General features: G+C 33.8%; 1 protein-coding gene across 2 annotated transcripts in view; it reads right to left on the minus strand.

The window, feature by feature from the left end:
- LOC118205142 (P protein-like) overlaps window positions 1–23,063 on the minus strand; it is a 175,424-nt gene that overhangs the window by 38,814 nt on the left and 113,547 nt on the right. For both annotated transcript variants that reach the window (XM_085818218.1, XM_085818217.1), the window contains exons 12-14: window positions 21,792–21,927; window positions 15,383–15,527; window positions 9,202–9,250 (exon numbers count right to left, since the gene is read on the minus strand). In XM_085818218.1, the coding sequence (XP_085674344.1) occupies window positions 9,202–9,250; window positions 15,383–15,527; window positions 21,792–21,927 (330 nt within the window). The remainder of the gene's footprint in view (window positions 1–9,201; window positions 9,251–15,382; window positions 15,528–21,791; window positions 21,928–23,063) is intronic.

Raw genomic sequence — 23,063 nt, forward strand, 5'->3', positions numbered from 1 at the left:
TTATTTTAAAGTAGATATGAGATCATCTTTCTGCTTTTAGCATGAAGCAATTCGTAGAAAACGACCTGAATTCATGGATTGTGTACTACAGTAATTACTCTACTCACATTGGTATTATTCTTGAATTTTTTGACCAAAAATTCAAATCTAGGTACACAAGATTCGTATTCACTTGATGTTAAACGGTGGGACAATTTGATATTTCTGAGGTTAGAATTATTGCTTTGTAGCACTTTTGAATCCATTGACGCAGTGCCGCGAGTTTTAAGCTGGCTTGTGAAAACTTGACCGAAGAACTGGAAACCTTTGACATCCGCACATAGCAGTTGAAAGGTATTAATTTGAAGGCTATGTAAGAAATACTGAAATTTTGCGTTTTGCGGTATCATTTACGATACATTTTGGTGACAATGCTACATTTTAACAATATTACTTTGAACACAATTGATTTCATTTCATTTTCGTGTGCATTCACAATTAACAAAATCATACTGTTAGAAGGATTTGATGATAGAATACCTCATTAGCTTCTTCTAACGAAAGAGTTTTCTCGCTTTGGAACAGACAGGCATTACTAAAATATCGAGTTCTTAGAAAGAGTAAGTTACTTCGTTAACTTACTCTTTCTAAGTAAGTTAACTTAGAAAGAGTAACTACCTTTTGAAAAAGGTTCAAGCACTAAAAAATTATTTTTCACGCTGCGATACGTTGATTTTAGAAGAAAAAGAGTCCTTAAGTTTTTAATCTGCAATTAATGTTTATTTATTAGAGGATTCTTTATCGATTTATGCAGAAATTAGCATCTCGTTTCATTAAATTAAAACCTTCTGACAACTTATATTTATCCAAACACAGATGTTTTATATATAACTGTAACAGGAAATATATTTCTAGATTTGAAGCATATTTGGATTAAATGCAATACTATTTTAATTTAAATAACCTTTAAGCCTCTACAAGTTTTCTTATGAAGAATATTATACATTTCAGTAAATAAAACGTTTTAAACGGCGAATTAGAAACGCCACATTAAGTCATTTTCATATAAATTTGGAAATGCTTTGAATAAGGAAAATAATGCTTTTTTACTTTGCGTTTCTTATTTTTAAATTTCCTTTTTAAATGAATGATATGCTAGAAAAGAAATTAAAATGAATAAAAATATTAATAAAAACTTAAAGTGTAGTAATTATAAGGCAGAAATTTTATGAATTCCTATATTCTGAGTTTGCTCTTTATTCCATGTTTATTTTATAATTATCGTTCACGTTTTCAGGTCAGACATACTTCTTTTTCCTCAAGCTTGTCATTATAGCTGATTATCAGTTTCTATTCTCCCCCGTCACTTCACTTTGCCCGCATTCTCATCTTTCGGAGAACACTTAAAAAAAAATTTATATTGCTTAAATTTACATCGCTTGATACTTGATGACTTTGAAACTAGCAATTAAATTTTCAACTTAAACTTAGCAGTTAAACTTTCCACTTGACGACTTAGAAAATTTTAATAATTTTAATTTTAGTAAAATTATTTTATGATTAATTGAGCACATCAGAATTATTTTAAATCAATGCCAATCTAAAAATTTAATATGTCGCTGTCAATGTCTTTGAATAACAAAGTAGAATAAAAAATGTCTTGCTAGTACAAAATTTTAAATTTCAGATAGAAAGTAACTATAAATTTGAATTATTTCCCTTTGCGATATCAATTATTGTTGATTATGTACGTTTTGAGAGCGAATAAAGTTTTAAGTTTGGCAGATAGAAGGTTATGCATGTGGCAACTCTAGATGGATTTGTGTCTTTTAGCAGTGTTTCTGAGGATTGCACTATCAATGGTTTAACAGTAATTAAATATACGATGGTTGGAACTTTAATAGTGGCAACTATTTATTTACAAGGAATACAAAAGTGATTCATGTCACCATGTTTTACAGTCCTTCAATATAGTCGCCAGCATTGTGTACAACCCGTTTCCAACGACGTGGAAGTCGCAGAATACCTGTAGCAGCGCCTTTTTTGTTGATAGTTTGAATGGACCGGTCTACTGCCGCAAGAATCTCAGGAACAGTTTGGAAGCGAGTGCCACGAAGTGGTTCCTTCATCTTAGGAATTGAGTCATAGTCATAACAGCTTAGATCTGGGGAGTATGGTGGATGGTAAAGCCCTTCCCAGCCCCATCGCTTGAACAAATTAGTCACAGCTTGCGCTGCATGCGGCCGAGCATTGTCATGCAAAATGAGAGGAGCGTTCTGCAGAAAGTGTCGCCGTTTTTTTCTCAAAGCTAGTCGGAGATTGTACTCCAAAAATGAGCAGTAATACTGCGCAGTGACGGTCTGCTGTGGGAGAACGGTATGCGTTAGGATGACACCATCACAGTCGTACACGAGAATCACCATAACTTTCACATTGCTGGGGTTCTGACGAAATTTCGAACGTCGCGGTGACGCGTGATGACGCCATTCGTTTGATTGGTGTTTCAGTTCTGGCTGGTACGATCGGGCCCAAGTCTCATCCAGCGTAATGATACGGCGTAAAAAAGCATCTCCTTCGCTCTCATAGCGCTCCAGGTGGGTTCGGGCAGCATCGTATCGTAGCCATTTCTGCATTTCTGTCAATTGATGTGGAACCCATCGTGAAGCAATTTTTCTCATGGACAGGCGTTCCTTCAGAATGGGCAGCACAGTCGTATGCGCTATTCCTGTTTGTCCGGCCAGCTGACGAATCGTTTGGCGGCGATCACTGTCCATTAGTGCGGCAACAGCTTGCACGTCTGCATCGCTGACACTCGGACGACCTGGCCGCAGCATGTCTGCCACGTTTCGGCGTCGTTCATTGAATGCTTTCAGCCATCTTGCTACATTTCTGTAAGGCAATGCAGATTCCCCGCAAGCCTCTTGAAGCCCTTGATGACACTGTGCCGTGCTGTACGACCTCTGTCACATTCAATTTTTATCCAACATCGTTGTTCTTGTTTTGAAAACATACTGACAACACTTACTTTAGACCGCGAGCTAATACAAGGATTCATTCTTCGCGTCACTCCGCATGCGCGTGACGTAGGCAGGACGAGTCTTTTTGCTGAGAGGTAAGGTAGGTATGTAGTTGACGTGTGGTATACGCGATATTCTTTGGTTTTTGTTGCGTAGCGTTTTTTCAGCTGTGTTGCCACTATTAAAGTTCCAACCCTCGTATTTGACCAGAATTTAAACTTATATTTTAGTTAACTGCTGGTGAAATTTATCATGTCTAAGCATTCCAAAGCGGCATTGGATTTAAAATAAATCATATAAAAATATGAAACATTTCTGGGATGCTAATTGTAGGTTCATTTGCAGACAAGACAGTTTATTCGTAATTTATACCTCTGCTTAATTTGAAAAATATTTTCCACTAAGTGTGTGTTATAATGAAACAAAATGATATTTCCTCTTTTGCTAATTATAATAAAGTGCCGTTATATATCAATAAATTTTCAGCTTTAAGTATATTCGAATAAAAGTTTCAAATTTCAGAAGCAAAAATTTCCAATAAAATAAAATTTTTTCTTACATCATTAAAATATTTCAAACTTTGCTGCATAATACTTTATTATAATGAGCAGCATTTTTCTTAATCTTTTCTCATTAATGCTAGTTATTTCAAGAAAGCAGCAGACAAATAATGATGTTAGTCAGATAGTTTATTTTCAGCAAACTTAAAAGTTGTTTGCATAGGAAAATTTATTTATTTCACAAATTGTTTTGTGACTTGACGTCGTGCTATATTATCATATATTGTTAAATATACTATTACGCTTATATCATATTATCACGATAATGCTATCATGAAGAGGAAAATTATGGAAGCTCTACAAATTTAAGTATTCTACACAATCATTTAATCCTTTCTTGACATTAGAAACTACAGCAACTGGTGTTTTCACATAGTTGGGAGCCGTAATTATTACGTCACTTTACTGTGAATTTATTATACAGCAAATGTTTCTGCTGCCCGAGACAAAATTTTAACTCATTTTTATGCAGTCTGTCAGATATACAATATTTTTACTAAACATTTCTCTTGAATTTTAATTAAAATATTTTTTTTCAGAATATTCGGAAGAGCTTCAAAGATCCGAATCAAAATTTCCCATTGGGGTTTTCACATGTGTGAAATAATTAATAGCGTAAACCTGAAACTTCAATTACTTTCGCGCCTTTTCTTGATGTGCTTTGTACTGAAACAGATTGTGAATAGCAGTCCTATTGCAAGTTCATATTAATTACGAATATTAGCATCCAAGTTGTGAATAGGAAGAAAAAAGTAACTTGAAAAAGTGATGCTATCTTGGAAAGCTTTCTGAAGGAAACGGGAGAGAATTTGAGTTACATAAAAGACATATACAACTTCGAAATAGCGTAATCACTCACCACTGTGAGAATGCTAGCAAATACGAAATGTCAGAAACTGAATGGTTTTATGTAGGAATTATTTAATGCATTAAAAATTTTAAATTGATTTTATTAAAAATACTATGACATTTATAAAATTATACATTATTTCAAATATGCGCATGTGCTATACTGTATTGTTCCCATTAAAAAGACGTGAATTTTATTGTGGGATGGCATCGTTCATTATAATTGGATGACGCGACAAGCTGTGAGAGTAAATCTTTTACTTTTTCGATGACAAAGTCAGACGATTCCGCCATTAAGATGATGACGAAAGAAAGATGAAGAAAGATGTTTGCATATTAAAAACTATTCCTTCTCTTCATTTGTAAATAATCTCACCTATTTCCTTCTACGTATGTAATTACTTTGTAGTTTGTTGCAACTATTCATGTTTCATTAAATATTCAAGTTTTACATAAATCGGACTAGTTTATTAGCCCCTAGACAGCCACCTAAGAAGTAAGTTTACAGAAATCATATTCCTAGACACTAAATACCGATTCTACATTATTATAATATAATGCACCATTAAGTACACTTTAGACGTTAGAACTTCCTTCCACTTTCATCCTTCTGTTTAAAGAATCGGTAGATTATGGAAAAGTCATATTTCATCACAGAGCTGCTCTTAAAAATGTAAATCTCTGCATTAAAACACATTATGAATTATTTAACAGGACATCAAATTTTTCAGTTATTTGACCTGCTTTTTATCTAATACTCAGACTGCAACAAATGTCCTTTTACAATCCCCCCCTTTTTTTTTGCTTTTTCCAGGGAAATTTCAAAAGAGTTTTCCTTTTTTTCCCTTTGAAAACGAAGTCTTCTTGAGAAGATTCATAAAAGTCTCTTTTAAGCACACTTACATTTTTACATTTAATCCTGGAAAAAAAGAAATAACATCAAAAGATGCTCAATAATAAATCTTAAGGTTCAATGGATGTCGACATGTTGAATAAACTTTGCAAAAGCTTCACATGGAAAGAGAAATCCAGTATTCTGTGTGTTTACTTAGAGAGAACAACTTTTGATTTTGTAAAAAGGTAGTATATTTATAGAAAAGTTTTCATTACAATGATAGTATTTCATACAGCCAAAGAGAAGCATAGATATCCCCCAAAGGGAAACATTGCCCTTTTCTACAAAAAATGAATTAAAAGGGAATATAAACATTTGCAAACTTTTAAACTTTTTTTTTAAGCATTTCCTTTATTTCAATCAGAATAGCATACATATAAATATTTTAAAAAGAAGATGGAAATATTCAGTATTATATTTTCAAGTTGAAAACTGAATGCAACATTTCAGCTTGAAAGTAATTTTAAAATTTCAATATTTGCACATTAAATGCTGAAATTTAAGAAGAGATTAGATTAGAGTTAATTTAGAGATAAGATTTGCGCAAATCTGACATTATTTCCTAAAAATAAAAAATTAATAATCTTTACAAAATAATGTCTTTTATGAAATTAACTCTTATTAACAATACAAATTCTTTAATGTAACAATGTTCATAAATTGAGACTAGGTTTACCTTCAAGTACGTATCACAGATACAAAAATTTAGTTGCAAAGTTTCTTTAAATAAGATGTAGAATTTAATGAAAGAAGTATAAATATAAACGCTTTAAGATTGAATTATTTTGTTTACTGCAAAGCACCCTATGACTGCCTACGAGAGAGGAATGCTCGATGACCTAAATTTTAAGACTTAGGTTTGGTTAGATTACTTGAATATGACAAAGCATATGAGGGCTACTTGGGTAAAGGCCAGTTTACATTTCTCCGAGTGACTCGTAGCAAGCCTCTTGCTACGGTTTCTTTTATAATGTAAACGCTCACTTCGCCCGAACTTAAACGTAGGGAAGATGAGCCAGCGGTTCCGTTTCTGCTTCAAACCAGATGAAAATCTATCCGGGAAGTAGCTCCGAGCAGTGTTCGCAGACTCGTAGTGCTCAATTTTTTCATCATGTCGAAAATTCCGAGATGGAGCGATAGTCAAACTATGAAGTGCTAAGGAATACTTCGCTATCTGAATATTACAACCATTGTTTACTAATACCTAAATATAACGTGGATATCACTACCGATCAGAATGAATTTAAGTTTTTGATATTGTAGAAAAAACATAAAAGAAAATTAAATTAGGGTATTAGATTCAAAATATTTATTTTAAACGTATTGTTTATTTTCTGAATTTTCTTTAATCAAAAAAGAATTAAATTATTTGTTATTCAACTACCCGATAAAATAGTTTTCAATTAAAAAATAAATGAAAGGGCAAACATTTGATTTTTTTATCCGTTTTTACTCATGGCCAATTACACCAAATAAAACATAATTTAAAATTTTAAAGTTTTGTTTATAGAATTTCCTTTTTATTTAGAACAAGTTTTTTTTTTTTTTTTTTTTTTTTTTTTTAACAAACGATCAGTCGGAAGTATTAAGATAAAAATCACCAGCAGAAGGCGTATGAGGAAATGGAGAGTTTACGCAAAAGATTAATAATTTTCGCTCAACCTCTTACACAAAAGTGGCCTCCCACACTTCCGGAATAAATATGCTGATTGTGCATTTTGGCACTCAAAATAAATATTGTGGAGAACTGTAGGAGTCACCCATCAGAAACTGAAACGTTATCTTCAGTTTTAATTCTGCTGGCAGAGCATTTCGAAAGATCGTATTTTTTGTTGTGAATAAGTGGAGTCACCATTCCCAAATAAAGTTTCAAACTATCCTTCACCCAATCTGATGAAGGTTTTGTAGTTTGGATATCCTCGCCCCAAAGTTCATTTAAAAATTGAATTAGTGCTTCTAATTCATCACGGTGAACTACACAGCCATTTCTTCTTTTTCTTTTTTCTTTTTTTTTTCTTTTTTTCTTTTTTTCTTCTTTTTTTTTTTTTCTCTGAGAACAGAAATTAATTTGTGAGAAATTGCTTCGCAAATTTCAAGCACTGCAACTGACAAACGCAGGGAAGTTGTCAGTTCGCTTTGATTGGTTAAACAATCTATCAGATTACAGGTCCGCTCACTCGATTCGAGACGCCGTAGCGAGGGGCTCTCTGCAAGTTACTCGGAGAAATATAAACTCCCCTTAAGGGAGAAAATGACTTTGTGGAAGACTTTCTATTGTCGTATTCACTTTACGTACAAGGAAAATCACGTAACCAACCAACTAACGCTTTTGCCTGGGATCGATCCCTGGGTCCTTCCAGTATTTGAGGTAAACTAGTTGGTATTCATGTTACATATGGAAAAATTAGGAAAACGACTATGCAGAATGCCTATCCCGCTGAACTGGAACTCTGCTAGAATAAACTATCAGAGATTAGAAACCTTATCTAGTACTTAGCTCAGAGGCCCTTGACCGCTCGGCCACTGGTGAGGCCGGTAATTCTGCTCGGGTTCGGATGCAAGCAAATTGACTAGTTGCATAGTTGGATTTCGTGGTTTCCCTCATGTGTAATGCGAATACAAACCAATTTCCTTTGGAAAGTTTTCTACGAATTCATCTCCCCTCTGAACTCTGATATCATTAAAAGCTGTTAAGAGTTTTCTGCATAACTTATATTATACCTTTGTCATTCAGCAAAACATTTCAGTTACTAAAACACTCTTACTATTAGTTAATTAAAATAAAAAATTTCAATGCTTTTACTGTGTGTAAAATCTACTGATATATGCTCCAAAAACATTTTCAAAAGGGGGCCAGTTACAAATCTCAGTGGCTTTTAATCTAAGACAGAACCATTAGCAATCATATTTATCAACATTTTTCTTAACATTATTCCATAACATTTTTCTCAAAATCTTGAATTATGAAGATAACACGCAGAGAAATATGACGTAAGCCAGTATACTTGTTCTTACATAAACTACACCGATGTTCTGGACCAACAAACTATCTTAAGCCAGAAAATCTCCAAAAAGGCTTGGAATTCTGTGCTTTTAATTAAATGGGTGCATGATTGAAGCAAATGTATATATATTTGTATATATTGTAACTATTTTACTAATTGAGATTTTTTTCCGCTATCACGAATTAAAAGACATTTTGTTTATACATCCCTTCCCACACAAGATTATTTTCATTAAATGTTGTATATTGTAAGCATTCAAAATGTTCATTACTGTAAGCATTCAAAATCTGAAATGTGATAACATTCGGAACGATACGGTGAGTCTAATGGGCGAACAAATAGGCGTTTTATTAATTCTTATTTGGCTGCATGAAAATTCTTCTTCCAAACAACTAGCGAGTACAGTACAGATAGCAGTCATGAACCAACAGATGCTAGCGAGAATATGCCCTAGGACAGCATTTCACTTAATGCAGTGATGCTTGAAGGCAAACTTAACGAATTAAGGAAGTCGGAAGATTTCCTTAGTTTCCCATGCAAAACTCTTCCAATACATTTAAGCTTGTGCGAGGAATTCGTGATATTTTCCATTTTGCACACGTTCCAGAAGTATTAATGAAAGTTTTAAAGCAATTAGAAGGAAATCGCCAAATTAGAATTCATCATGAAAGTCTGAATGCATCTTAATGTCTCAATTTTTATCCTTAGGAAGCATAACTGAGTTAGAAATTCTATTAAACCTCGGTAAAGTGTAATACTAGAATTAGTTACAGCTTAGGAAATTGCAACGCTCCAGCTAATTAGACAGTTAGCAAGAATTGCAGCGGAATGTTATGTTGATGGAAACCATGTGGGAACATTATTTTTGTATTTAGGAACATTATTGCTGCACTTACCGTTGAAGTCAACTCTTTTAAACTTGCTTTGTAATCATCTTCCGAAATTCTGGAAAAGTAATCAGGCATTATTATTAATCTTAAATCAAGTGAATTGCTGAAGCAAATCAATATTCCATGTTCTTAACATTATTAAATAAATATTAATCTCTTTCACAGCTGTTGCCAAACTGCACAGCATAATTTTCAGCTTAATTTTAGTCAGTGCTATAATCAAGTTATCAGTGTATTAGATCTACCCATTTTAATAGCAATATATATTACTACTTAGCGATGCCTTCATACTTACCTTTGACACCAAAGATTTTTATTTGCTTTTAATTTTTATGTTGCGAGCCTTCAGTCATTTATTATAACGTAATCTAACTGATGAAAATATTTATAATTTCATAATGTGTATAGTTCAGGTAGGGATTTTCTTTCTAAATGTCTCACTATTATCTGTACAATATTATACTACAGAGTGATTAAAGGTACGTAAATTATTTAGTGTAAAAAATTACTCAATTTTTATTAGTGAATGAAATTGTTAATTATTCGCTTCACCGTTTTCCTTGAAACAGACTCGTGTATTAAAAAATTATCGTTAGTATCTCTGAACCTCAATACAATATTATTTATATGTGTGTATATATATATTAAATATATGTGTGTGTGATGAAAAGTACTTTGTGATACTGATGGCGTAGAATGGCACTTGACACAGATTAAATGTTCATTTTTATTTCAACTGACGCAATTGACTTGGCACACTAATCGTGCCTGCTTCAACACAGTTACATTTTAGATTTGGTTGTGTTAGGAAAAGCAGCGGCAAACAGCATCTTACTGAGCAGAGATATTACAGAGATTACACTTCTTACTGAGAACAAATTGCGAGTTATGCAACATTGCAGCTCGCCAAGAGAAAGGTTTCAGTTCTCGAAATTTCGAGTTCAAGCTCCAAATTAGTTACATCATCAGCGTTATTAAGTCTTATGAATGGATTGATTTAGAAGTGACGCAGTCGAGAGACATTTTGGTACATTGCAGATGCTAGAAGGAACATATATAAAAATCTAAAGAAGAAATTGGTACTATTCTGTTTTCTAGGGCCGTAAAAAATCGCCAAATTATCCTTGATGCCATTGCTGCCTAAAAGAATTGCGGCAAGAAAGGAAGTATAATAATAAATAACTATCTAAGATTGATGTTTTAATTTAGATGAAAAGTTAATTTCATATAATACTTTTTTATTATTATAATTTATATGAAAAAGGCTAAACATGACTGAATGGAAGCATGAGAGTAAACTATTTCAGATCATTATTATAATTTATATAAAAATTGCTAAACATAACTGAATGGATGCCTGCATTGCTATTTCGCTATCAACTTATCGCTAAAGAATAATTCATCTCGTTGGTTGTTCAAACGCAATTTTCTATAATGAATGATGCACCGTTTCTTTGAAAATATTCTCGATAAAGTGCAGAATCGCTCACTTATTTGATTGCCGCATTTTACAAGGGTAAAAACAAGTGGATTTTTGTCAATTTTCTTTTACTTTTTAAGTGAAAATAGGTTGATGTGTATATGAATAAAGTCAAGGGTGTGTGCAGTGCCATTTTTGTGCAATTCTAGGATTTTTTTTAAGTGAAAATAGGTCGATGTGCACATGGATACCGAGTATGTGCAGTTCTTACAAACGCGTCAAGCAGTGGGTGATCTGCACTTTACCCAAAATTCTATTCCCGACTTTTCGTCATGGGCAATTCCCAAATTGTTAAATCCATAGGATATCAAAAAAGAATTTAAAAATTAAATTAGTATTTCAATGGCGTCTTAAGATATATAGAACTGTATAAACTTAACGCAATCTGAAATCAACGCGTACGCTAGACTTGGCGCGCTGTTAAATGGGCGCATTTGCTAGATTTGGCGCTTTTGCGCATACATTTCTTACGGCCCTCAAAACAGAATAGTACCATTACATTTTATGAGCTATTGCTAATTTAGTAATTTATTGGAGATTTATTTTCCTATTTTATATTTTACATATAAGATTTATTTTCTTATTTTACAATTTACACATTCTCCAATTACTCGAAGGAAAAGGCTTGGAGAAAGAACACACACACACACACACACACACACACACACACACACACACACACACACACACACACACACACACACACACACACACACACACACACACACACACACACACATATATATATATTACATAATTTTTTGGGTATTTAGGATGGGCAATAGCCTTTGATATTATTTGGGATTATTTAAACGGTTCAAACCTACTGACGACACTTTTCAAATCGACGAGTCTGTCTCGGAAGTAAACGGTGAATTAGTTATTTGCGGTTTGGGTCTAGCGGGAACAAGGCAGAATTGGAGACAAAGTAACTTCCAATACCTTCTATGTGCATTATCGTTACACAAGACTAGCTGGACTCAAGATAGACATATTGTAAATACTTCATTAAAATTTAATGTACATCAAGACGGCATAAACTCTTCACCGCAAGATTTCTCGCTTCTTTTGTCTCGAAAATTACCTCAGAACATAATGTTGCGTGGTACGGGTTCGTAATGGATTGAATGCACACTGGATCGATGATAGCGTGATAGAATTAATTTCCCCAAAAGAAACGCTTTACAGTTTTAGAACTTTCCCCAAAAGCATAAGCGGTAAATCTAAGAGCTGATATTCTTTCCGGGCTTGTACAATTTTCCTCCATTCACAGAGAAATCGCTAGTACCCGCCATTTTTCAAAATTACTGGAAGGCATATACGTTTTAAAGTTACATACAAGGGTAGGATACGATTACAGTTACACATAGGTATCAATTATATTTATTCAATTATAGTACCAATTACAGTTATACAGAGACCGAACCAAAATGTCGCGAATTTTTCGCCAATTTTTGTGACTTTTGACTATTTCTCGCCAAACTTGGCAACGAAGATTTGTTGCCAAAACCATAGCCAGCTTGGCCACTTACCTCAATGTTTAATTGACCTGTACCGCCTGAGCTTCCCTTTTTCAAGCATTACATGATACATTATACCAGTGCTCCGCAAGCGGTGTGCCATGAGTAGGATATAGGTGTGCCGCAATCAAATACATGTATTTGACATTTTGCAATTTTTTATCATGTAATTAATACACAATGAAAAATTTTTTCCTTAATAATGTCTATTTTAAATGTTTTTATACATTTCACTGTTGTGTGGTTGTGTGTGTGATTGTAAGTGTGTCAGCATTTGAATTTTTTCGGCACTTCCTTGATAACTCGGAACTCTTTGGTGTGCCACGAAATTCCAGAAAGATTTTTTGTGCGTCGCAGGTGAGAAAAGGTTGCGGAGCACTGCATTATACAAAAGACAATTTCATATATAACTTTACTAGAATTATTTTCATACATACAAAATTCGTAACAATACTGTACAATACATAATTTTCGAACAAAATGCGAAAGAAAAGTGTGTTAGTCATATGTGATGTATATATATATACTATATGTTAAATGTTTCAGCCCTATAGTTCCAGCATGAGAGAAGACTAGCACATTTCATTCCCATGCACATGTTTAATTGGACAAGGAATACTTAAGTCATTGGACGGACGTTGAGGTCCTTCTGGTAGCCTACCTGATAGAAATGAAGTGTCAAACATCCACTTACTATAGAAAGAGACTTAATTGGTCGGCTTCACACTCTGTTCACTTTTGCGGACGTCACATAGATGGTCGAGTTTATTACACCATGCGCTAAGTATGTCTAAATATACGTGGGGTTCTGTTTCAGCATCTTGCATAAACGCAATACGATATGCATATGTTCATAAAATATAATATTCCAATAAAGCTTATTTTACGAATACAGGATACAAAAAATACTTTCCCATTTTTCTTGAAAATTATAGGCCCCAAAAGTATCGTTCTTGGTCAAATTTTATGGAAATGGTCCCGGGAATCTCATCATATATTTTATGCGGTCTACATCAGACACAGCACATGCAGCAAGCATTTACACTAGGTAAAAATAAAATATTTTGCCCTGTTTTAGCAAAACAGTCGAATAACAAAATAGACAGTTTTATTCTCGACATTTTTCATCTGGAAAATATTTTAAAGATTAACAACAGGCACAATTCTATGCTGAAAAATATCTTCAGGAATTTCATGGAAAGTTCTCAACACGTTAAAATCCTTTGTTCTTAGAGGTAATTTAAGGCAAATCTGTCAGCTGTTCTATCTCATTAACGGTTTAACAGAAATTTCTCTCGTATTGTAAATGATTCTTTTATCTGTGAGCATAACATATATAGCTACAGATTAGATTTACTTTTGGTGATAGTAGATTCTTACCGCATTCGTTTTATTTCATTGATAATGTCAATGGGTTTTAGTTACCGTCTTTTTTGCTTAAATTTAACATCAGGGAAACCGCTGTTATCATTGCAGTCTTGCGAGAAAGTCTCTCATGCTTACTTGATCAAAAGTATTGAAAGGATATTAATTGCTTGTGTCGATACCTTCTGCAAATTTTCGAATGGTTTCTTTTCAGTATATGCTTTACATAGCACTAAAACTCCCTTAGTCAAGGGTCCATAAATGTCATATGATTTTTAACGACAAACGATTTTAGTCACGACTTTTAAAACAGATGTGACTCAGCATTGCAGTTGCCAACGAGAAATTTTTTTTTTCATACAACATATTTGTCACTTTCTTTCATTCTCTGAAAATTTAACTTGCCACTTAAGCTTTCTTGTTAGACTTATGCTACAGGAAACGACTTTACTTCAAAGATAAATTTAAAACTTGAGAGATAGAAGATGATAGGCAACTTAAGGTAAAAGTTTTCAGCTCAAGTATCAAAGCCGCTAGTATCAAAATCGCATACATTTGTTTTTCTCTTGAATGTTGCTGTCTGATCTGTAAACGTGGAAAAATGCCCTATCTACTAAATGATATAAGCCTTGGACAAAAGAAAAGAACTTGATACACTCTCGCAAACTCTTTACTATATTCATATTATGCATTATGGCATCCTTTCGCAGCAGTGTGCTCACGACGATGCTTTGAAGCTTCTGAGTCATATGTTGTTAGTTATTAACTCAACAGCTGTGGCCTAATTTGTTGGAAAATCAGTACTTTTACCTTTGGGTCAGGAACTTCGTGGTACCTATATTACACGAAACGTTTTCTTACATAATATGGGTTAAAGTAATGACTCCACTATTAAACCTTTACAATTTACACACTTAAGTGCACACCCTGGGGAGCTATTTTCTTGTTAGGGAATTATCGCTCTGACCACTAATTATCTTTCACTCACATATTAAACTCAGTAATTATTTATTTACACATTCCTGATGGATTACGGCTAAATTCCACAACACAACATAGTGGATTAACTTATCGATAAACCGTTATCAAAGCTGAAACAATCTACTTTCTGATTTTTTTGTTTGTTTGTATAATTATGGCAAAACCTCGAGGGCTATCTGCCTAGGGGGAGGGATGCGTTTCGTGGAGGATTTTCTAAGGGAAACTGGCTCGTATACACGTTACACACGGGGAAAACCACGAAAACGCCCATGCAGCCAGCTCGTTCGCGGGATTCGAAACTCGGACCGAACTACCAGTGTTCAGCGACTTTACCGCTCAGCCGCTGGTGGGCCCTCTACTTTCTGATTGTTTCCTGTCAACCGAGAAACTCACATTCACTCTCTCGGAAGAGAGCAACACAGCTACTGCTACCAGCGGAAATCGCTGACCAATTGAACTAGTGCCAATTTTCTCCGAGGCAATACTCAGGCCTTTTCCAGTATGCATAAGTTACAGTTTAACCTATCTTAAGCTATTTTGTGTGATCTGAATTTGCATACTTCTAGTCTGAAGACATGAAACAGAGAAGCTGCGACAATGTTTAACTTTAATGCAAGCTTAACTATTAACTAAAATCAAAACCAGTTCTGACAACATTTTTTATTTCATTTGACGAAAACAAGAAATTTATTGCTAATTGCTAAAAAGCAATTTCGAAAAGATGACTATTATTAAAAGAATTGGAATATCATGAGTTATTTTTGGAGCTGCGTAAATCAAAACCCTTCCAATCTAAAAAAAAAATAATAACGTGAATTATAAAGATTAATTTGTGGCTTACTTGGAATCATAGAGTTTCTTCCTAAGTAGTGTTTCAAGTACCGTAATTTTTCGTCTCAAGATGGCTCGCACGGTGTCTTCATCTCTTGAATACCCGGATAAAGAGCTGTAAGCCTTTTTCCAAACTTCTATTTCATGTTTCAATTCTGTTTTGAAAGCATTAAAAGGTATTAAGTATTTATTTGAAAGTCTTAAGAAAGATGAAAGATTTTAAGTATGTAGTAGATAATACGTAAAGTTTGTAACTGCAGTTTGTTAAGTGATTAAATTTTAAGACTTCTAAGACTAATTTTAAAAGATAAACTGAACCCTAAAATGGGATGAAAACTGTGCAGATTCTTCGGTTATTCTAATATATTTTTTGGAAAAGAATTATTTTGCCTCAAAACCTGCCTTAAACGTAGCTATGAAATTTATTAAACAGTTTTGTAAGTAATTGGTTTAAATCTCCTTATTAATGAGTAACCACGGTTTTTAATATAGAATTCTCAGCAAGTAGGTTTACTATTTATTATATTTTTAATGCTCTTTCCTTAAACGCCATATAGTGACAGATATGAGCGTTATAATCTCCTTTCTTACAGATTTGGATCTTTGAAGCTTTTCTAATTTCTACGTTAGTTTCAAATACGGGATTTTAATTATATATCACAGAAAGTTTTATGAAGTCCTAAACTATTATCATTAAGGTGTAATTTTTACTACATATTCAGTTAGAAATACTATAATTAAAACAGGTTCTTAAACCTAAGAATGAATATAAAAGAAATTTTGTGAATTATTTAGGCATTAAAGGAAATTGAAGAGCATTATATTGCACATAAGAATTACTTATTGACTAGACGTCAAACCTATTTGAATTTCATTCCTTAGTAGAACTGAAACTTGAAAAATTAAATGAATGTTTATTATAGTACTCGCTGTGTATAAATAAAGGTGCTTTTAACAAGGAAATTTTTAAGAAAATAGAATAGGAAAGGTGGTAATTATGATAAAGGTCTTGTTAACTGCGGCTTAAGATCTCAACCTGTTGACAATTCCTGCAGCACTGGGTTAAATTCTCGGTCAAAGCAGAGGATTTATAAAAGTAACCGCAATCGAGATTATGATTATCGAAGTATAGTATTTACGTAAACATATATCATCAATTTTTGTTGATCTTAATTCAAAATCTTAAAGCTTTTGAGTTAAGATAAAGCGATTTTATTTATATGCATAGATACAATTTGTCCATTTCTTCATAGGAGGCAAAGGTGGCCCACCTGTTAGGTACTTCTATAGTAAACTGACCATAGCTTCCGGTCTTAGTAGTGGCCAGCGCTTATAAACGGCAAGAGCCCGGCCCATTGGGAAGGGGAGTAAGATTTAATTTATTTATAACAACTCAGATATAAAGCCGTACAACTATTTTTGCTAATGCAAACAGGTAGAAGTGGGCGGTACACCAGAAATTCATCAGAATTCGTACAGATATAATCCCGTCTCGCTAACTGTGGAGTTTCACCTCAAATTTGAGAGAGGACACCTTGCAGGGCGGTCCGAAGTCTTCTACCCTATTTCCTAACCACAAACCTCTAGATAGGACTTTCGACTGCACACATGATACGCTTGCAAACATACATGCCCTCTCCAGGATTCAAACCAGGCTCATGCAAATAACAAAATTCGTTATTTAAGATTACAGAAGTGATTTATATTTTTCAGTAGTTTCGCTTTCATTTTCGAATTGAAGGGTGGATTGTTTTAATAAGGCAAACCTCACGAAAAATACATGTCTAACCTACATACAATTTTGAATTAAGTCTGCCAGGGGAATGGAATCGGAGAGTCTCTTCTCTCTCGTTCCTTACATGCAACATCTCGAAAAGACTTTTGATTGATAGAATTCAAACGCACGGTTCGAAAAGCTGTTACAGTCACAAACAACTGTGTTTAATCCCAGGCTTGAAACCGAGCTCATTGGCTGGAGGCAGCCAGTCTATTTTAGTAAAACTCAGATCCACCTTCCCTTGAACATCTTTATCCTTACTTCCTTTCAGTCCATACATATTTCTCAGGCGATATTTTTATTGTGGTGTGGTGTGGTGTGGTGTATTTAATTAAGGCAAAGCACACTAGGGCTATCTGCCTAAGGGAAGGGATGCCTTCCGTGGAGGACTTTCTAAGGGAAACTGGCTCGTATACACGTTACACATGGGGAAAACCACGAAAACACCCATGCAGCCAGCCCGTTCGTGGGATTCGAACCTAGGACCGAACTACCAGTGTTCAGCGACTTTACCGCTCGGTCGCTGGTGGGCCTATTTGTATTGTGGAAAGACGGCATATAAGCGAAGTAATAAATGGATCAGAAGGCTGAGAGAATATTTTAGTGCCTAATTGTTTTGCAGTAAATATTATGCAGATTCTCTCTACTGCCGGCCATAAACAATCCTTCTGCAATTGTCAAGAGTTAATTTGAAATAAATTCAATTCCTACAGGAATTAGTAATTTAAATGATATCGGAATATGTTCTGTATTCTCCAGGTCAGTTTATCTAATTAAAGATTAATTAGTGCGAAATTTAACTTAAGCCGATTATTTTATCCCTTCTGGCTAAAAGTCTCGCTAATATTTTATTCAGAATATTCTCAGTTACTATGAAACGTTGTTTTCATGTGAAAAGCAGAGACGTTATTGTTAAGTTTGGAGAGGGGGATGCCACCAAAATTTACTATACAAATTTAAAATTAAACTGAAATCTATTAGCTTTGTGTTGCTATAGTTTTTGATTTACAGATGGAAGTTAAAAACTATTTTGATACATGAAGTAGTTTGGAAGCTAACAGCCGTGTATATATTTGTAAAAATATTTACTTAACTTAAAAGGAATACAATAAAATATTTATTATTTACACGAAAAAAAATTTCTGAGAATTCTAAAGAAATATGAAATTTTGTAATGCTTTTAAAAAGAAAAAAAAATTTTCTAATAGTAGTTGAAACAGTTTGTGCAATTTACATGACAAGAAGCTTTATACTACCTTTCAGGTACGCGACTTTATCCTTACGTACATATCACTATAGTGTACATACTTGTAATATTGATTCCTACATATCTGATTGATTCTTACATACATTATCCTAAATACTTCTACTATTGATGTCATTGGTAGAAAAGTATAATTATATAAGGAACTTTATAATGTACTGTTACGTTCTTCTTTTCTGACACCATTTGTTACGTTATTTTCTTCCTTCACGTTCGTACGGGGTTCGTAGATTTAGAGTGAATAACAACGGCACTACCTGATGAAGTATCGAAACACACTTTATTAGCCAGTTTTGTCAGACAGCTCCAAAACACGTTTTACAGTCGTTGATGAACGACTATAAATACGCCGACACGATCAGCGACACAGCCTTCAAGTTATCAGGCTATCACGGTGGAGACAGCTTCACAGCAAAGCACCAGAGTACAGCTCCCGACTCTGCTCAGTCGTTCTCGGAACTTCACGTACTCTCGAGACTCTCCACGCTACGACTCGCGATGCTATTGACGACACACAGAGCACGGCTCCCGACTCTTCGGTTCAGTCGTTTCCGGAGCTCAACACACTCTTTCGACGATGCACTAACCGCGATACACTAACAGACTCCTTCGGTGATGTCGACGACCCACTCGGCACTCGCTGCCCGGCTGTCAACTCGATCGACTCCGCAGGGATTGACTCGCTAGACGAGACACCGACTCGATACTAACTAACTCGCACTCTAGACGAGGCACACACACACTAACGGACTGTGGACCAGCAGGGTTTATATAGCTTTCAGCTTGTGTTCGAGAACATTCTGGACTAAACCGGTAAGAATTCGTTCCAGAAGGTTCCCCATGCGTCCATAATATATCGCCAATTTTGTCATCAAATGGGCAATTTTTCGCCAAGTATGGCAACCTTGCTTTCTTTTGCCATTTTATGGCAACCCTGAAACTGCTTTGCGGGGAAGCCATCTTACCGCGCCTGCACATTTCGTAACATTAAGTGATTTCAAAACTGAACTAAAAAGTGATTTCTAAACTGAACTAAAAAGAGACGACGCATTACTATTGAAACGAAGTTTATGCTTTTTATTACTGCTAATTTTAGAGATTTTGCGTGAAAATATATTTTAAAACAAAACTAAAACACGAAGCTTACTTTGTGCATTATATACAAACTGGTTTTTTAATAATAAACCAAAAGTATCTCCTGTACTTGGCTGTAGTTAAACTATGCGTAAGAAAGTGTAAAAGGTATGTAATAAATAAATTAATAATATAAATTATGTACATACGTCTGTAATTTATGCAATGTCTTTATTATACGTGTATACACACATATTTCTTTTCGCCGTCGACAGAACAGCTGGCCCACTGGGTTACGCACTCTTCAGCCTGTTGGATCCCATCGATGGAATCAAAATAAGAAAGCTAGAGCTTAATGCTATGTCCTTCGGGAATTAACTACGTAAAGTAAGGAACACTGAAAGAAGAACCAGAATACGGACAGCATGGTGCATAGTGTGGACTAAAGGAAAAGTCTACGGTGGGGACTGTTGAGACTAAGATGAAAATGCTGATGACCACTTTATCTTGAGCACCGCAAAACTGCTGTAGCTTGCAAGGAGGTACTGACATTGACGAGTACAATCTGCTCATAATTGTAACGCGTACTGATAGTTACACAATTAAATTAAAAGAGAAACTGAAGCTGTACATGCTACATTATCAACAGCTTTGACAATTGGTAATATGTTACGCACTTCTGCTGATTCAATAAATGTTTTAGTTACCTCCGTAAAGCCTATCATTTTAGCTTTTGAATTATTATTCATATTGCTTTAAGCAAATATGTAGAACCTCAATTATTTGATGTTATTTAATATAGTATAAAGAGTATTCATGATCTGTTGTCATTAATATTTTTAATAGAGAAGCACAAGATTTTGAGTATGAATTATCCCAACATGGATATGAATTTAGTTTTGATTAAAGGCGCTTGGGTTAGATTGGATTGCTCGATTACTGAAAAGCATACCTACAAAAGGAATGGATGTCTTCGTGATGGATGTTTTAAAGAGTTTTGGCAGAATTTGCTTTACACACGGAGGAGAAACTAGAATTTTAGGCAGCCAATCAGCCTATTTAAACTTAGAGAATATAAACACCAGAGCGAATCACTAGTGTTTCAGGACTTCAGCATTTCAGTCAATTATCAGACTTCAACATGTTCGAATTTAAAAAGCAAATGAAAAATAATTATTCGAAAAATAGTAGAAATATCCGAAAAATTCTCCAGTTATAATATTGAAAAAACTGAAAAACTAACAGAACCATATAACTATCTGGGAACAGTTGCACAGCAGAAAAAATTCCAAGCTTAAAGCAAGCATTTCAAAAATTTAAATAATAATATGTCAGTGTTTATTTTCCCATTTCAGTTTCAGACTAAAATATTCATCAATTGCAGGATGAATATGAAAATAAAATTTATGACACTACTGAGCATAAAAGTGTCATTCTTTCTCGATAATTTTAATAGTACAAAAATAAAAAACAGATTTTTGAGCTATGCAGAAATTCATTCCACATTGTGATGTATTCGATACGTAAACAATTCTGTGAACAAATTTTATTCCGTCTCGTATGTCAAAAGATAAATTTATTTTCTGTGCTTTTATGTATGTAAAGCGCACTGTTTAGCATTCACTCGCTCTACAATAGACATACAGTAGTTTATTTATCTGCAAATAAAATGCATTTGCAAGGAGCAAAAATCAACCGAGTTCGCAGTTCAACTTATTATTTTACGAAGTAGTTTTATCCCTAATATTTTATATAAATTTTTTTAGATAATATAAGCCTTTATATAAAATCTAAAAAATTACAGGCAGAGAGTATAGAGATGATCATATAATATGCACTATGGGATTTTGGATTCAAAAAATCTGATAAATGTTTTATACAAAATTTTGATAATTTAAATAAATATATGTTTAAAATACGCTCGAACACGTAAGCAAGTTAAATAACAATTATTCGAAAAATTAATAAAAATATTTTTAAAATCTTACAATTAGAATATTATAATAAACTGCTACCTTAATCACACTTCCATATTTCTGTTTTTAGTTTCATCTTAAGATATTTTATAGTCAGGACAAACTGCATGGTCTTATGTTACACACATTCAAAGAAAAGAAAGATATTGTATGATACGTCTGACAAACAATATTCCCAGAGAAATAAAAGGATTTACAGGTAGAAGGAAACAATCTAATTCTACTCCATCTGTACCGTAATACGAGGAGACACCAGACAAAACTTAGAGAAGAGATGCATGTTTTTGCTTGGATCCTAATTAAAATAATGATGTTTGGGTTGACTTACCTACGACCTCTGGGGGCTCACTAAACCTCAGAGTGGACATATCTCTATACATGATTCGTATAAGTATGTAGGTTGCCGCAAGACAAAGTACAACTGCTGGAAGCATGTGGACTGTAAAGCTGCTGAAGCCAATACCCTAAAGAAAAGATTCCAAAATGAGTTAATGAGTCCTAAAGTTTTAGTAAAATACTTCAACCTTCCAGTATGCGCGCTTGGAAATTTTACATGAGCACGCGCGCGTCGTATTTTTTTACGACATCCGTTATTTTACCGTTTTTGGCATGAAAAAAGACAGAAATGAGTAAATATTGATAATAAATTGTTTAGAAATAAAATATTAATCTTATTATTGCAAACTACAAATGATGTCACATTCAAATATAAGTAAATTATTTTTAAGTTCTTATGTTAGTGAAATGGAAATGCCATGATGGATTTCAATATAGAAAATTTTAAATTTATTATTTAATAATTATATTTTAAAATTGAAACTAATTTTAATATTCATCAAAGGCAAGTACAGACAGTAAAAAAGTAAACACCTTGGTAGGAAATAAAGTAAGTTTAGCGTTACTGACTTCTGCAAAGAAATTTACTTCTTACTGGTTACAAAAACGCACTTTAAACTAACTTTAATATTTTTTATTTCTAAAAAATAGAAATAAAAGAAAATACAGAATGATGGAAATCGCTATCGTTTTCCCATCCAAAGGTTTTTTTTTGTCTTTCTTTTCTTCATTAGATAATTCTTGAAGAATACAAGCAAAATCAGCTGGTTGCACATATTTTTTTGCCATGAAAACCGATATAAAATTTACAGAGCTAAATGTATTCAAATTAAAATAATACACGGCAATTAATAACACAAAATTACAAAATATTTGAGAAAAAAATATTTTCCGAATTTTCATCCACGACCACACGTGTGTCGTAACTTTTACGAAAAAGCTGCTACGTAGCACAAAAGCCCAGTTAAAAAAATGTCAAATGACTTCCTGTTGGCACATTCCATGATGTGGGGAAGGGTTGAAAGGAGGAAATAGAAATGACCTTCAGACGTCTCAGCTTCGATATGCGAAAAATGTGCATTAAAAACTGAATTTGTCGTAAATTTTGCGCATACGCGTCTGCTGGAAGGTTAATAAAAATTATACAATGTCGGCTTATTAAAAAATGGTAAAAATAAAATTGCTTAATATTGCTGGATAATTTCAACACATTCGTTAATACTATAACGTTAGTGAGTATGTGTTCGTTATGGTTTGAATGCGC

The sequence above is a fragment of the Stegodyphus dumicola genome, chromosome 6 (genome assembly GCF_044657685.1).
Source record: "Stegodyphus dumicola isolate Sdum_Otavi_A_Nest chromosome 6, ASM4465768v1".
In the NCBI taxonomy this organism is placed as follows: Eukaryota; Metazoa; Arthropoda; class Arachnida; order Araneae; family Eresidae; genus Stegodyphus; species Stegodyphus dumicola.